The sequence below is a fragment of the Sylvia atricapilla genome, chromosome 11 (assembly GCF_009819655.1).
Source record: "Sylvia atricapilla isolate bSylAtr1 chromosome 11, bSylAtr1.pri, whole genome shotgun sequence".
NCBI lineage: Eukaryota > Metazoa > Chordata > Aves > Passeriformes > Sylviidae > Sylvia > Sylvia atricapilla.
In genome coordinates, this window is record NC_089150.1 from 19846020 (window position 1) to 19862943 (window position 16924).

The following is a 16924-nucleotide window of genomic DNA, read 5'->3' on the forward strand; positions in this document are numbered from 1 at the left end:
TCCAGATGTTGCAACAACAGTAAAGTCCCTCTCAGCACACACACGAGGACAGCAAATGGCTCTGTTGTGAAATCCTGGCCAAGCCTCTTCTCTCCCCCTTCCTCCTTCTATCGAATCATTCAAAAAATCACTGAAGGTATTAGGGATCAGCTGGCAAAATAAAAGAATTGGTTCAAAGGTAATGAAAACCAGCTCAGTATGATTAACACCTTCTCCCTCCTACTAAATCTGTATTTGGAGAATTTAAAATCATGAGAAACTTTCTAATAAGCTTTCAAATTCAATTGAAAGGTTGACAGTCCAAAAGCACATGTTTAGAGACCAGAATGCTGAATGGATGTCATGAGACTGACTCTCAGCAATGCAGGAAGAACGATTAGGATGGGTGTAAATTGAGAACACTAGATTAGCACATTCATTATAGAAGTTACATTAATGACTACTTGCAAAACTATTTGTTAAAAACCAAGTAAGTAACATTTGGCAACTTTTAAGGATTCCAAATAGAAACCAAGCTTGCAGCACTTTCTGAGTTTAACAGGACATAGGAATCCAAATTACCTTCAGTCTCTACCTGGAGATGGAAAAGGATGGAAACCTTATACCTCTGTTGAACAGTTAAAGGTGCTTTCATGGAAAATGAAAAATGTTCCTTCTCACAAATGTTATTATTGTGTGCCTCAGATTTCCAACAAGAATTTACCTAGAAACTGTAATTTGTAATATTATCTTTGGTATAATCCCACCAGCACTCAGCAAATTCCTCTCATATCTGCTTAGTAAAATAAAAACCTTCTTAAATTAATATTGCAGTGAATATAGAAATGTTAGGAAAAGTCTGCTCCTGGAATTAGTATCCAATTCATATCAACAGTGGGTTTTAAATTGGAATAAAAGCATCCCCATCGTGCAATAAAGGAAGCCAGTAGGGCCTTCAGGGCTAAAGATGATACATCATTGCATATTGCAAACAGATACTCAAGCCTTTTTATCTCTGTCAATAAATCCTTTGGGAGAACTTTGGAAGAGCAGGAACCTTGATAATGGCCCGTTATAAAAGAAGCTACAGCAAACTCTTCAGCACAGAGCACTGTAATGCACTGAGGACACGAGGGGAACAGTTCTCCATCTGTCACTGCCCTTTCCAGGGAGGAAAAGAGGACAAAAGAAGGGGGTGGGGGGGGGGTGAAAGGCATCTAGGAAAATTTATTGTAAAATTATTGCTCTGTTCTAGCACTGTAATATGGTGTCACGTTCATGTACCCCCAAGAGGTACATGTAGGATTAGGATGTAAAGCCTCAACTATGGCCTGGCATCAAGCTGAGAGCGGTGAAACAGCCCCTGAGCTGCACTTAGCAGCCTCTCCTCACCAGCAATGTCAGCAAGGCTGGCTCCCATGGCAAGGAGCACAATGCCACGGGAACCCTGCCAGCTGGGAGGGCCATTCACAGCCCCTTCCAACAGCTGATATCCCGAAGGAGACACTAAACGTGACTCCAGGCTCTGCCAGATTAAAAACGGAGGGTGAGCAATGCCAACCCTTATCTCCCATCTTTTAAAACACCAGGCACAACTGCAACAAGTTTTCAAAGCGCTCTGATGTTAGTGCCCGTTTTGCTGACAGTGCTTTGGGAGCACAGAAGGTGTTTGTGCTGTGTGCCCAGGAGTGCTGAGCAGGCATTGCCCTGGCCCTGCCGAGGGTGTCACCGCGGGCAGGGGACACGGGACACTGTAACCCCAGGCAGTGTTAGCAACAAACACACCTGGCAGCCACAGACTCTTGGCAGGGCCCCAGAGCTGTCATCCCCCGGTGGCACAAGGCTCTGTGGCAATTCACAGAATGCCAGCCCACACTGCTGAGCCACGGCCAGGACACACTGCTCACACTGCTCAGGTTCAACACCAGCTCTGGTTAATCTCTCTGAACCATCACTGAGTGCATCAGTAGCAGGATGAGACCTGAAAATCCGACCAGCACGGGGTGCACTAACTGGTAAACCTGGTATTTCCAGCCTGCAGTCAAAACAAACAGGAGAATGAAATCACAGCTCTTTTTTTTCATTTTTTTTCTCCATGTTTTTCTTTTTAAAGCAGCAGTCAAAAGGCCTCTTGAAGCCTTGTTTATAAGCAAACCAGTCTCAAAGGCTGGATTTGCATTGCCAGGATTCGCAGCCTGCAAAACAAACCTTTCTAGGGAGCGTTTTCCTTCTGCCTGTGAGGGAGGAATGGTTTCTAGCACAATTCTTCCAGTCCACATCCCTTTCCAACTGCACTGAAGAAAATGCCTAATTCAACACAGCTGGCCTGCCCAAGGCTCCCTGGGAGCTGCTGCACTCTGGGCATGCACCTGCAACCCTTCCTTTGGGGAGGAATGAATGGGAACACACTGCCAGCCCTCTGCCAGGGGGGAATCACTGCTGCCATTCACAGCCACGGCAAGGCACAGAAGCTGGTACTCAGTTGCAATTTCTTTGGCAGAAATCATTCCATTTTGGGGAATACTTCACCTCCTAACTTACTGGCTGCTACAAAACATCTTCGAAGAGTGCACTTGTTTTCATCAACACTAAGGCTCCAAATTAAAGGCCAAATTAGTTTGAAGAAAATTCCAGGATAATCAGGGAGTCACAGAATGGTTTGAGCTAGGAGGGTGCCTGAAGATGATTTTTTCCAAACCCTCTGCCATGGGCAGGGACACCTTCCAATAGCACTCCCAGAAAAGTAATTTTCAATTGCCTATAATTTTTTCCCAATGTCCTGTGTGCTCCATTCTCCAGGAAGCATGGTACTACTGATATTTTACATCCATCAGTGATTAAGTGAACTGGACCACCAGCTGTGCCTAACTTTTACCCCACCCATAACTGCCTATCCTAACAAAGAGCCTCTGATAAGAAAACTGCACTTCAGCTTCTGAAAATTATTATTAAAATAGGAAAGCCAGAAAAGCTAAAAATTGAAATTTCCACTGCGATGATAGTGACTTTCTGGGCTTTTAAAATCTTCATCCCTGTAGCACTTGTACTGAACAAAGCAGAGGTATTTGCTGCAATTCATGCACTTCTACAACGTTCTTAATTCTTTGCATTTCAGCCAAGATTCATGTACTACAGAGAAAGGACATTTGTTAATTAAGGCTTGGGATCTTAATTTGCAAGGAAGATTTCAAAGACACGGTGAAATTAACCTGCACTCCTTGTAACAGACATCCTTAAAAATTCCTCCGGTAGATGCAGACATTTGGAAAAAAACTTGCCTTTTTGTACTAGGTAAGTTCAAAGCCACTTCTTTCAGCGCTTCCTCCTGGGTGGAGCACACATCCTCCCGAGAGCTGCTGCCAACACTCCCCCTGCTCCTTCATTTTATGATCATAAACGTGTTGTGAAGATAATGTGGTGAAAAGACACTGAAGTGACTCTGCTGCACTGACCTGACCACTGCACTGACCACTCACCTCAAGATGCAATTTGCAATCCCACCTGATGCACTCTCTAGAGACTCTTGAGCTTTCACAAGAATAAAGCTTTGAAGGTTTTCCAGCTCTATTTTCAAAAGAATTTACAGACTTATATCCCATCACACTCTATGATAGCTCAATACCTGACACTGCACATTAACAAAAATGTCACAATCCTCAGACTTGAAGGGCCACCATCCAAACCAAAGGCATGTGGGATATTTGGGGTCTGAGAAATCAATAGAATCGCATTGACTCAGCAGAAGGTAATGACAACCTTCAGTTCGCTTTCAACGCTGGAGATAAAATGCAGCGGGGAAAAGGAAATCACACAGAGCAAAAGAGGCCACTCAGAGGTGCTGCCTGGAGCTCTGCAGAGTCCTGTCCTGCAGCACTCACTGCTGAGGAGCTGCACATCACCTCACCACAATAGAGAAAACAGGTTTATCTCTGTGCAAGTCATGCAGCAAGGTCACTTCGATCAGTCTCAGACAGCTGCCGCTATTCCTGTCTGTTCCTGATTTTTATTTTTCACTTTCAGCCTCCCACTGATGTGTCACTAGCAGCACCTGACAGCTTCCAATGCTCTCATTCACCCCTGCTTGCTGCCTGGGCACTTTTTCCATTCACTTTTCCCCTCCACTCTTCTGCAGCTGACTCAAAGGACTCTTACCAAGCCTGAGGCTCACTGAGCATTGACTGCTCCAGGTTTAATTGCTGTGCAAAACCCAGGGAAACACCAAGTGTTAAATGTCAGCCAACAGCACCAACACCTTCCTCCCCACCCGCCCTGCCAAGGATGTTATTTTCAAATCTTCTAAAAAAGAGCTAATTGAGGTATTTTCCGACCCGTTCAACTTCTCAAGCAGCGATCCTACGACTTGAATAACTCCAACTGGTTGGAAGCTCCCAAAAAGGCATTTTCACAAAGATTAAAAGCTAAGCCTGAAAGTGTTTACAACCAAACTTGGGGCTGTGCACAGCTCATGTGATGGCACCAAAAAGCTTTGATTGTCAGCAATGCTACAACAAATACATGAGGAACCACCAACCTATCAATCCAAACACATCAAAGCACTGCTACCTGAAAAAGAGGCCTGAAATCACTCAAGCTACAGGGAAAACATGGGAAAACTGTCAGTCATAGGCAGAAATACAGATTTTGTGATAGTTTTATGATAAATAATAAACATTCATTTAGTATCGAAAATATTCAGTGCATTGGTTTTATCATCACAGTCTTAATGAAATCTACTGAACAAGTTCCAGGGCCTGGCAGTGTTAAAACAGGAAATTCATCATATGCTGCAGACTGTTTCTCATTTCCATCTGATGAGTTTTACACCATCTACATGATTAGAGCAGGAAGAAATCTGAATTTTTTATAACATAACACCAAAAAATGGATCAGGATCATGCCACCATATTTTTCCCCAAGAAAGAAGTTGGATTAACCTTCGATAATTTACTACCATTCCTATACACATAACTATATTTCTTCTTTTTTCATGAAGCTGTTAAACTACGAAGACATCAACTTAAACTGGAACTGTCACCACAAGTACCTTGTTTACTCACTGAAAGGTCAGTACCAGACACCAGTCTTACCTGATACAAGAAAAATATTCCTGGTTCATCCTCAGTGACACAGAGAGGAAGGCAAGAACTGCTATACTTACTTGTTAAAAAGATTCAGCCCAATCCTATAATGGCGTTTCCTGATAACATCGTTACTGAAGGCAGGGGAATCCCAGCTGTTGCGAGTCTCTTTGTGGTAGGTTTGTTTGCTCAAGGTTTGCTCCCTTAGGCTGTCCCTAGAAGAGGATTCTGAGCTGCAGTTTATTGTATCATTGGAGTTGGAAGTGCTGTTGATGCTGTCGTTGTCTCCATCAGAATAATCAGACTCTGATTTGCTTTGCCTGTTTGCTGTGCCATTGATGGCCAAGTGACTGTCCATGGGCCTAGCCCTGTGCCTGGCCTCCTGCTCCTCCCGGGTGATGATCTTGGCAGGAATGCTGTGAGGGATATGTTTCGGGCTGCCTTGCTGGCTGGTGATGCCTCGGTCGTAGGCGTTCTGTCTCTTTAACGAGCCCCTCTCCGAGCGATCGCTCAAGTCCACAGAACTGTCACTGGGCGGCTCGATGGTGAGCAGAGGGAGGTGATCCATCCTCATCCTCTGCTCCTGACATTCCAGGGATGGGGTACTCCTGCAGCTCGTATCAGTGTCTATCTTATCATCTTTGTGGGTCATGGACCAGTACTCCTGGGAGGAGTTCACGGAGCGGAGCCTCAAGTCCGACTCCGTGCTGGACGGTCTGTCCACAGACTGGGAGAGTGGCAGGGGTGGGGACAGCTCCTCCTCGTCGATGTACAACGTGACATCGCTGTAGGAGGCCGTCATCTCGTCCAGCTTCCTGTGATCCACATTGTGGATGGCAGGTTTGCTCGGGACACAGCTCTCCCTCTCCATCTCCCGGCTCCTGACCTGCTCGGCGCTCTGGATTTCATCCGAATGCAGGCTGCGGCAGTTCAGCGCGTCGTCGATGGATTCCGCCAGGGATTTCACCTGCCTGGAAAAAGCATCCTCCAGTTCTGTTATAGCATCAGTGAAATCAGTGGATGCTGCCGGGGACTTCATGGTAGCCGTCTCCCCGAGCTCGTCGCACTCCGACGGCACCAGGGAGCCCAGCTTCGACCCATCGTTTGTGACAGAAACCTGCTTCCCTTCGAAGTAGGAGCTGTGGACTTTCTCAGGCCCTTCAAAGGAAAACTGCATTCTCATATTGGAGAGGACGATGCGCCTTGACATGCGGTTCTCAGACATAGAACTGCGCAGGCGCTCGAAGTTCTTGTTCATCTGATACTGGCGGAAGGCGGTCTGGATGGTGCGGGCAGCATGTCTGGTGATCAGACGGCCCCCATACTTCCGTTCTAGCATCTCCACCTGCCACGGGAACACACACACCCTCGTCACTTCACACAGCTCGGGACAAGGGCAGGGTCTCACAAAAGCGTTTAACCCTCATAACTTTAATATGCTTTGTATATATTGGTTTTGAAAGTAAAAACTCAGAACTCCAATAATGAATAGTCATCTGCAAATTCCACCATAAAATACAAAAATATATTAGTTCACCTCACAGACATAAGAGAATATCAGTAGCAGTAAGTTCTTCTTTCCTTTCTGTGACAACGAAAACACCCAGGTTTCAAAATGACTCATTTTCTTAGAAAAATACTTTGCACCATTACATTCCAGTACACTCCTGGAGCACCAAACCTCAGTTCCAAGAACTGTTTTTTGCTTTTAACGGTATTAAAACATCTTTTACACTTTTCTCCAGGAGCTGGGGAAGGTTAAATTGAGTTAAAAGTCCCAACTGAAGCGATGCTAGAAAAGACTTCCCCCAATTCCCAGCCACCAACGAGGCACCAAGAGCTGCAATACCTGCTTATCCTGTAGGTCTGAAGAGAGTTCATAGCTCTCCGAAAGCGATCGGGACCGTTTGATGGCTTCTTCCTCGGCCTGTTTGCGCAGGATGGAGGTGGAGTGCTGGAGCTTGGGCCGGCGGGCTCGCTGCTGGCCCGGCGCGATGGAGTAGAGCCCGTAGGGATGCTCGTAGTGCTCGGGGCTCAGGGCGGAGCTGTGCGTTATAGGGCCCTGCGGGTATCCCGAGGGGCTATCCAGGGACGTGCCGGTCTCGCTGCTGGGAGCCTCCCCCTCAACGCTGCAGGACAAGAGAGACACAGCAAAAAGGCACGGGTGAGTCCGGCACACCCAAACCCTCAACAGCCACCGGCACGTTTTGCTTTAGTTTCGTTTTGTGTAAGCATCTCGCCGGTTTTGTTGTTCGCATGCACGTGTCACAGGTAATGTGGCTTTCATGGCAAACAGCACAGTTTGGCTGCAATTTTTGCTGCAGTTTTTCCAAGTCTCAATCTGTCATGCCCGTGATATCTTTAAGAGTGTGTGTCAAACAGGAGAATGGAGGTTTCAAGCATTATTTATCTTTATACAGTAATTCCTGATAACATCCTGGCTAAGTCGCTCAGCAACTACTCTGTAAAATGAATGAAAACTTCTAATTCCTTATAAGATTGCTCATTTCCAAGCTTTTCCATTCAAATTGACACATGCTTATTTATGTCTTTCTTTGCTTTAACGAATTAAAGCGTGATTTTTCTTACCCTTACATTACAATTTGACATAAAAGGATTACTTTCATGGAGATTGGGATTTAATGAATCTTGACAGCTACGATGTTTCTAGAAACCAAAGTCGGGAAAAAGTACTTGCAGGAGAAGCCTCATTTATTTCCCTGCTAGTGAAAGACTGCTCCCCTGGGATACTTTTGGCAGGTTTTGGAGTAAAGCATCCCAAGGGACGGTGTTTCTAGCTAATGAAAGCAACGTGGTTTCAGGTGAAGAAAGCTCAATAGCACCTATCTGGCAAAGAAACTACTCTGTTTTCACACGAACACTGTTATTGCTAAGGAATAAAGGAAAGGAAAAGACCTTTTCTATTAAAGGGGTTGCACACAATAGGAAACATTTTAAAACAGAGCCCTAGGTGCATTCTGAAGTCCTGATGACTAATAGCAATTTGTGTTTGGGCTGTATTTGCAGGAGGGCAATCTCACATTGCAATACAGGGACTTTCACTCTTCCATCTTTTCATGTTTCACAGCACTATTTACTGTCTGTCTCATCCTGTGTACACAGAGCATTGACAGAAAAACGAAATTTTACTTGTTTTTTTGTGGTTTTTTTAATCCCTCAAAAGACTCAGTAATCACCTCACACACGCACAAATACAAACATTTGCAGCACTCCCCTACCTTTTGTTTTAGGAAAGGTACATCCAAACTCCAAGGAAGTAAAGTTCCACATTCCCACCACGCCCTGTATTTTTTTCCTTCATTCACATGTACTTAAAAACCAAAGCCCTCCTGCTGTCTCTCAGCTGTTCCTTCAAAAAATACAGAGCACTTTCTGAAAAAATGTTCTCCACCGACTGAAGAGCTGAGGGTTAACCCCGGCCAAACTCTCCCAGTTTGAACAGTTTGTACTTTTTAAGGGGAAGGAGGAAAAAAAAAAAAGGCCCCTTAGATTTCTTAAAATGCTTCCATAAACATATAAAACTGAAAGCAAGTCCTCTCTCTTTGCCCATCAAAATATGACTCCAACCAAAAGGTATTTTCAAACATACTTAACCCAAGCTGGAAATATTTGCAGTGTGCACACATTGCTTTTTCCAAAAAGGAAGCTGACAGGAAACTAATCCCTTTCCCTCGGTGATACAGCTGGCTTTCAACTTAAAAATGATAAACTATCCAGAGTTCTGCCGGTGACAGTGAAACTGTGTAACCACCCGCTAAAAACAAACAGATCATTCTCTCTGAAGCATCCATTAAAGACAGGGTATGATACTGGGCTGCTTCACGTTCTCTCTTTAAACACTGAAATTCCTTCCCCTGCTCTGCCAGCTGCAAGGCTGTGCTATTTTGGACATCACATCCTCACTGCGAGTTTATTTGTAAGTACTTTCCATACAAGCATCGCAAATTTGTTTTTAACAGGAAGGCTGGAATTATCTTCTAAGGTTCTGTTGACGTTTTCTGCCTTCCTCACCCTTGCATTGTGAGCTATTTAATAACCCTTCCATGCTGATTATAACCTCCTGTTGACATTTCAATAACGCTGCCTTCGATGGATCCCTTAACCTTTTCCTCAACCAAAAGGGAACTGCCCTAATCAGGAGAAGTTGGAAGGACATCTGCCCAGTTAAGACTAAAGTTAAGGGTTTCTTCTTAATTTTTAGTTTGTCTTTTGTACTTTTCCCAGGTATAAATGTGCTGCTTGACTGACTGTAATGCTTGATCTCGTTTTGCTCATGGGCCTATTCCGTGCCACCTGACCTTTGAAGCATGGAAGTAATTACCTTTTAGAGCAGGCACAACAACAGCCCTTCCAAGCAAACACACGTGCACAGCCTTTAAGGCTTTCCCGCATCCAGCTCTTCCCGGCCTCCCAGGAGCAGCTGAAGCTCCATATGAATTATTTCATTAAAGTGAAACTTCCCTGGCAAAGAAAAGCATCTTGCTTTCTACTTCTTCTACTTTACATATGTTTGGAGAAGAAGAATATGTCAACAAATCTGACTTGCGTGAAGCTGTCAGGATGACGAGTTGGATTGCTGAGCTGAGGGGAGCAGCACAGAGCTGGCAGAAATGCTCACTTGAGCCAACTTCCATCACTTCCCAGCAGGCTTGGGAAACTGGAGGTTATCAAATACAAACCAGTCATCCGAAAGAAGGGTGGGAAGGGCAGTTTGGGGAACTGCAGATGTGCCAGCCTGACCTCAGTGCTGGGCAGGTCATGGAGCAGGTCACCCTGAGTGTCAACACAGGACAACCTGGAGATCAGGCCTGGCCAGACTGGGCTTGGGAAAGGCGGGTCCTGCCTGCCCAACCTGCTCTCCTGCTGCGACAAGGTGACCTGCTCTGGTTGTGGATGTTCCCTGCTGGGACTTCAGCAAAGCCTCTAGCACTGTTTCAGCCCTCTCCTGGAGAAACTGGCTGCTCTGGACAGGTGCTGGGTGGGATGGTTTCAAATCCCTGTGGATGTGGCACTTGGGGACATGGGGCAGGGGTGGCCTTGGCAGTGCTGGTTGGACTGAGAGGGCTTCTCCAACCCAACAATTCTGTAACTCCTACACAGGCTCAGAACACGAGCCAGCCACTGCAGGGGTACCAGGGTGGTTTTTATCTGTGCACTTATTAAAGCTGCCAACACACAAAAATGTCAAGGATTGTGCTCCAGGCTTGCAGCAAGAACCAGGAGAAGTCTCCCTGGGACTGAGGGAGTAGCTGAGACACCTCTCCAGCACTACTTCACTTCCATACCCTGCCTCTCTCTGATGGGGGAGAAATTAGGTATATTAAACACACTACAAAAATGGACAATGTAATATTGTCAATTATTATTACTTACTCTTTTATTACATATACACATAGATATAATTAAATCTTAATTAAAAGTCACAGCTGGAATCAGAAACAGCTTCTTAATAAAGGTTTCCAATTTGAGGCATCTGCTACCTACCAGACATGTTCAGTACAATTACTGATAATTTCATTGTTTAAAAAAAAAAAAATCTTGTGGATTAATTTGCTCCATCTCCCTGCAATGTGCCACTGCATATTACTAGTGAGCTCAGCAATCTGTTGAATATTCTAATTGTGTACTATTAGGAGAATGCAAAGCAGTTGAAATTTACCTAGAAGTCCAACTGTTTTATTACAGTCGTGTTTCAGCAGAAAACAGACATTCATTATCTGCCAAGCCAGAAAAAGTGCAAGGTTGCTTGCAAGCATTTTACAAAGAAGCAGAGACTGGAGCAGCTAAAGAATGAAAATGAAATATTTTAAAATAATTAGTGTTACTAAGATGACTTTGCACGAACAAAAATTTAAAACAGAGCTGTTGAAAAACTTCGTATGACCAAATTACTTTTTGGAACAGTGGCCAGCACTGACTGAAGCAGCATTTTATCAGAAACTGAAAATTTCTCCCTGCATAAATCTCAGCTTGTATGACCATTAAAAAACCCTGACAAAGGTTAGGCTGACAAAAAAGGGAGGAGCTGCTGTTGCTAGGAAAAGGTCCTGATTTTACAGTCATTTCCCGCAATTCAGGGGATTAGTTCATTTCAAGAACTACCTAATAAGAAGAAGCTCTGTCTCCTCTCTCGCTCTCCAGTTGTGTGGTTAGCCATGACCAAAGCAAAACATTTCCTCTCCAGGCATTTTAGCAGCACAAACCTGGCAGGTCTTTTCTTCCCTGGCTCTCATTTTACACATTCAGTTATTACTTCTAATCCCAAAGGCTGTAATTAGCACAAGTACACTAAATCCACTACCATATTTTAAAACAATAACGCATTATTCAGGATGTTTGACTATCTGCTGTTATTCTTTATTTTTCATTTTTATATTCACACCTTCCTTTTCCTTCAAATCTTGCCAAACTATTAGCAAAGCAAAGCAAAGCAAAAAAAAAAAAAAAAAAAAAAAAGGCACAATAAAGACAAAATATTGAAAATAAGAGAACTTCAACATTTGAGCTTAAAATGGAAATATTAAAAAAATATCTGAATTCCAGTAATGAGCAAACCCCAAGCTTTTTCATGGATTAATCTGTTCCACTGACTAATGGCTAAATGACCAGAGGAGCTGCTGGTCTGGATGCAGACGCACGAGAATTTATCTGTCAGAGAATTTATACCATGAAAGACAGACATTTGATAACCAGAAAATCAGAAAGTCCCTTTCCTCCTGGGGCCCAGAACCTTATCTTTAGAACTATGTGCATATAAAAAGGAAGTATATAACAATAACATCACATGCAAGGAATGATTCAGTGCTGCCTCTCACCCCAGAAACCCCCAGCTGACAAGCAGTCAAGTGTCCCTGTGCATTTTTAGAACTAAAATATGAAGATAATGGGAACATATGCTCACAGAAATCATCCAAATGTTCAAACTAGTTTGCTGCAGATTTAGTTTGGAACAAAGAAATGAAACATGTTTCTAAATAATGCAAATGCCAAACCCAAACTGCATGCAACATTCTAAAATAGAACCAAGAAGACCCTCCCAGCAGAACAGAGCAAATGCTCGAGGAGCTGTTTTAGCAATGAGCATTCTCTGAAATCAGTATTATTTTCATCACTCTTGTAGAATGGACTTTCAACAGTGTAATAGAAAGACACGAAATTGAAAACAGGCTCTAACAACTGGATAGTGCATGCATGAGAACAAATCAGCATTATATTAATCCAGTTTAAAAATCATTTTGGACACAAAGAGAAGTATGACAATATAATAAGTTTGTGCTGTTACATCTTTAAAGATTTTTCCATAGTGTTTCAGATCCAAGGGTACACAGAATAAATTACTTTTCTTCTACACTGTGGAAAGGCAGCACGAGTATTACAAATACAGCAACCAAACCACGCCCAGCTTAAAATTTTAGTCATCACAAGGTGATAAAGCCACTCAGCTTGGCCATGACAACCCAAGGCCTCTGTTCTCTGGGAAGCAGGGAGGTTTTAAAGCAGGGCTGTGGTACAGCAGCAGTAAAACTCCAGGTACTCAGCACAGCCTGAATTCAAGATGAGCTTAATGAAGCATCAATACTTTATTTGTTGCGAAAGTGAAGCATTTTTTATGAGTGGTTTCTCATAAAATTCCTCAGCCAAATTAATCCCTTCACTCGCCTGCTTTTCTCTGGATCCATGTAATTTATTTCCCTCTTCAGGAAAAATACATGTAAAGCTGGTTCCCTTTAAGTCAAATTTACCCACAGAACAATTCACCAAACTTATCTCCTCCCTTTGTCCCAGAGATTTTTCTGTCCATAAACACCAACATATCCAGAGCTGAAGTATCCAGACACCTTCTTGGGACTCTGCCTTATGATTTATGATGTGGATTTAAACACAAACCACAGAGTGAAGCTCTTTGCATTAAAATCTCATTTCATAAACAACATTTCCAGTAAAACTTCTGCCTCACTCAGAAATAAATATTCTGTATAAAGAGGCCCAAATACTCAGGGAGGAAGAATTGCTGCGCATCTGTTTTACACCAACCACCTCCTTTTTAAATGAGGAGGTTAAAACCAGTCAAACTGTGACCTTAGCTCCTAATTATAGATTTCCACTGGAAATAGATCCAGATTCTCTACCTAGCCCAGGGAATGCAGACCCGAAGTCGCCCGTGGAATAAGGGTAACAGAGAGGAGCAGGGTGGCAGCTGCTGCAGCAGCTGGTACGGCCAGACACTTCCAACACAACGGCTGAAACAAACCACTTAAATAGCAAAAACCTTTAGGCCAAATGTGGGCATTCCACATAGGAATAAACCTCTCCAAAAGTTAATTTCTTGCACATCACTTTGCCTTTACAAGTGTAACAAAGCCCTGATTTGAATGCATAATTTTAGGTGACAGTTGCGAGCAGAGGAGCACTCCTTTGGCACAGGGTACACCCCACTGCTTCAAAGCTGCCTGGTGCCTCAGTACCTGCGGTGCTCTCTGCCAGAAACGAGGGGGTGCATTTAATTAAAGCTCTGATGTGTGCCTTGTATGATCTCAAATTACCCCACAAAACGTTCTCCATTAACTTCTCAAAATGCAGAAGTGGCCGTAGGTACTTCACACAAGCCATGGCTTAGCATTTTTCTCCACCCCCCAGTACAATATTCCCCACTGGAGTGAGAACATTTGAGCAGAAGTTTATTATTAGTACAGCTTGAACTAGAACCTAGTCCTTATTGCCATGTCTGGTTTGTGCTGTCTAGTAAACAGAAGTCAATTACATTAAGAACTTACACAAATCCCCGAATTCAATAAGCACAATAACATTAACAGACCAATCTACCTTCAAATATACCCTGCCAAGAGTTCAAAGCCATTATGATGGACAACAGCATTCACAGGCAGTGACAAAAGCTTTGATCCAGGAAAGAAATATTGACCAACATGTTTTACTTCCAATGCACTCTCAATTCAGCTGTTTCTGCTCAAAACAAATGAAACCTTTGAATGCACATCAAAGTAATGTCCCAGGTAATTCATCTGACTGAAGTTAAATATCGTTGCAAGGAAAATCCAGACACCATTTGCATGTGTCTCAGAAGCAAACCCTAACAAAGCAGTCACTTATTCTGTAATATTCTGTGGTGAGAGTGCCAGCAATAGCAGCCTGAGTCAAAGAGTCTGAGAGCCACTGAGGGTGGGCAGAGCTGCACAGGCAGGTCCCCCTGAGTGCCCTGCAAACCTGCAGCTGCTCCCTGCTCCAGGCCCTGATCCCAAAATCACACAACAACCCCAGCGTGCATCCCCTGGACACTGCCGAGCTGTAATCCTCACTAAGCAACCCCATAAAAGGCATTAACAAAAAGGCTTTCGGAACAGGGCATTTTGACCCACACTCGTAGATGCCATCGGCAGCAGCGGAGAGCACGGAGTGAAAGAAGAGAGGTTATTTTCTCCCCTCCCAAGCAGAATGCAGGAATGAAGGCACTGTCTCTTCTGACATGGAGATGGACAGCAGTGAGATGGAAATAGAGCGAAACAACAAGCCACCCATTTTAGGCAATAACACTTCCAGCAGGGTTAAGAACTAAGAATATCCCTTGGGGAAGAGCTTATTTGAGACTTATCTTCAGCTTCCAAGGAGCACAAGGAAGGTTAACCGGCTCTCCCATCACCTTTGTCTAACAGTGGCAGCATATTGGCCATCAGACACCAGAATGTGCAGAGGGATCCCCCCACCCAACCCTCCCCAGGACCATTCAATACCTCCTGAAGCCCCCTGCTAAAGGAAAAGCTTCATTTTATTGCCATTATTGAAAAGAATCAACAAGAGAACTGGCAGCACCAACAGAACCTGGGTACAGCCTACAAATGTTTGCTTCTGTCTCAGGTAAAGTCAGCCAGCATCACTCGCTGCCAATCCGTGTTAATCATCACCCAGCACATGTTTATTCAGCAACAACTCTTTAAAAAGTGGATATTACTAAAAGATGACTGTGGGGTGATAATTTGAGGCTTGTGGCTCAAACCAGGCCAAGTTTTAGAATTTTTGAAGTTTTTTCTTCTTTTTCTTGTGTCAGCATTAAACACATGAACATCAGAAAATGGCCTGTATGCTTCAAAAGGATGTTTTATTTCTGACATGGGCTAATTTTAATGTAACTGTGGTGCCTGTGGGATGGATCACTTAACAAAATCTGGGAAGGTCTGCCTCCCACTGCAGACTTTGTCCTGTCCCTGCTATGTAAACTTTTACACAATATGATAAGCTTGAAAAATTTGTGGAGTTTCTCAATGCAGCTGTAGTAAAATTTGACCTCAACTATTTACAATTTATTTAGCTACACCATTCAGCAGCAGAACCCCTCTTAATTTAGCACACCCACACTATATATGACATGTACTGAAGATAGCAAGATATTAGCACGCATTCTACTGTCTCTATGACATGCCCTTCAGACACTGCTAAGTTTAAAAAGGAAGATTTAGTGTCTGCAGCGGAAAAACCCTGATTTGCACGCACAGCTGAAGCAGCATTTGATACAATGCAAGAATCCTTGGTGTCCTGTGCCAGCCATCCTCCTCTTTCACTCTTCAGCTGTTGTGTCAAGCCTGTCCCAGGAAGGGGTGAGAGAATGGCACTGCTGCAGAATCAGCTTGCTGGCAATCAGGTTCTGGCAGAGACCAGCGCTGATTTCCTCTTCCCAGTCAGGTCTTGCTGGTTAAAACTCTTCTTTCCCTTCTTACATTCCATATATGATAGAAACACTAACTACTGTGAAGATGCTGAACAAAATCCTGTTTAATGAGTCAATGTTTGAAGCCTGGAAATTTCATACCTAGCGCAGAACTATCTCACCTTAGATCAAATAAATCTGATAAAGCCTATCACTTGACTCATTTGAAGTTTTTGCCCCTGCACTATTTGAAATGCTGACAAGTATGACACAGTACAGAGCGCTAGGAAAAACCTTTGCCCAGTCTTCCTCAATATGTCTGTGAGGGAAGTTAAGAATCACCATAAACAAAGAGCATGCAGAGGGTCCATGCAGCAAAAATGACAACAAAACCATCCTTCTGTACGGGACACTGCACTGAGTGAAGTCTCAGAACACTAACAACTGTGTTCATTTAGACCATATTTTAACTTCTGTAGCAAAAGAATGCTGTACAAAAGGTTCAATTTAGAACAACCAAATTTCAACCACTTAGAATATATTGTTATTATCTAATGAGTTGTGCTTTCAAACAATGTCATGAGGTAGTTTGCTGTCTCTCTAGGATTTAAGAAAGAGCTGGCCAAAATTATCTTCTTTTAAAATTAAAAAGGGACTGTTCAGCTTCTAGTGGTTGACTGACTTCCCTCTGTAGTTACAAATAAAATTCACAAAATTACACAGTGACATACATTAAAAAGCCAATCCAAAAGAGGATTACAAGTCTGTTCAGAGAAACCTCTCACTGATCTAACTGAATCTGGAAGTATTATATTATATAAAAGTCCCATTCCATTTTAATCACAGCACAAACCCTACACTTTGACTGCCAACTTTGCTGTGCCAAGTCTAAAAAAAAAAAAACCAACCCAAAAATGAATGAAATGAAGAATGAAACCATACCAGTTTTCTCTATGGGAAAACAATGTAATTTCAAAATGTGCAAGTGCAAAATGGGCATGGGAAACTCTCAGCAGGTAGGAAAGAAAAGGATGAGAACAGAGCACTTGTTCCTGCTCCCAGTGAAGCTCAGGGTGTTGTCACCCAGCCAGTGAGAGCAGGAACTGGCCTTGAGCACTCTGCACGCAGCAGGAGAGAGGTGGTGTGACTCACTGGAACAGGAGCACTGCTCACCTCTCTGTAATCACAG

The 16924-nt window shown here is 43.5% G+C and overlaps 1 protein-coding gene across 4 annotated transcripts in view; it reads right to left on the bottom strand.

The window, feature by feature from the left end:
* Positions 1 to 16924, bottom strand: part of IQSEC1 (IQ motif and Sec7 domain ArfGEF 1) — a 272859-nt gene that overhangs the window by 32603 nt on the left and 223332 nt on the right. For all 4 annotated transcript variants that reach the window (XM_066326971.1, XM_066326974.1, XM_066326972.1 and 1 more), the window contains 2 exons: positions 6907 to 7186; positions 5138 to 6402 (listed from right to left, as the gene is read on the bottom strand). In XM_066326971.1, the coding sequence (XP_066183068.1) occupies positions 5138 to 6402; positions 6907 to 7186 (1545 nt within the window). The remainder of the gene's footprint in view (positions 1 to 5137; positions 6403 to 6906; positions 7187 to 16924) is intronic.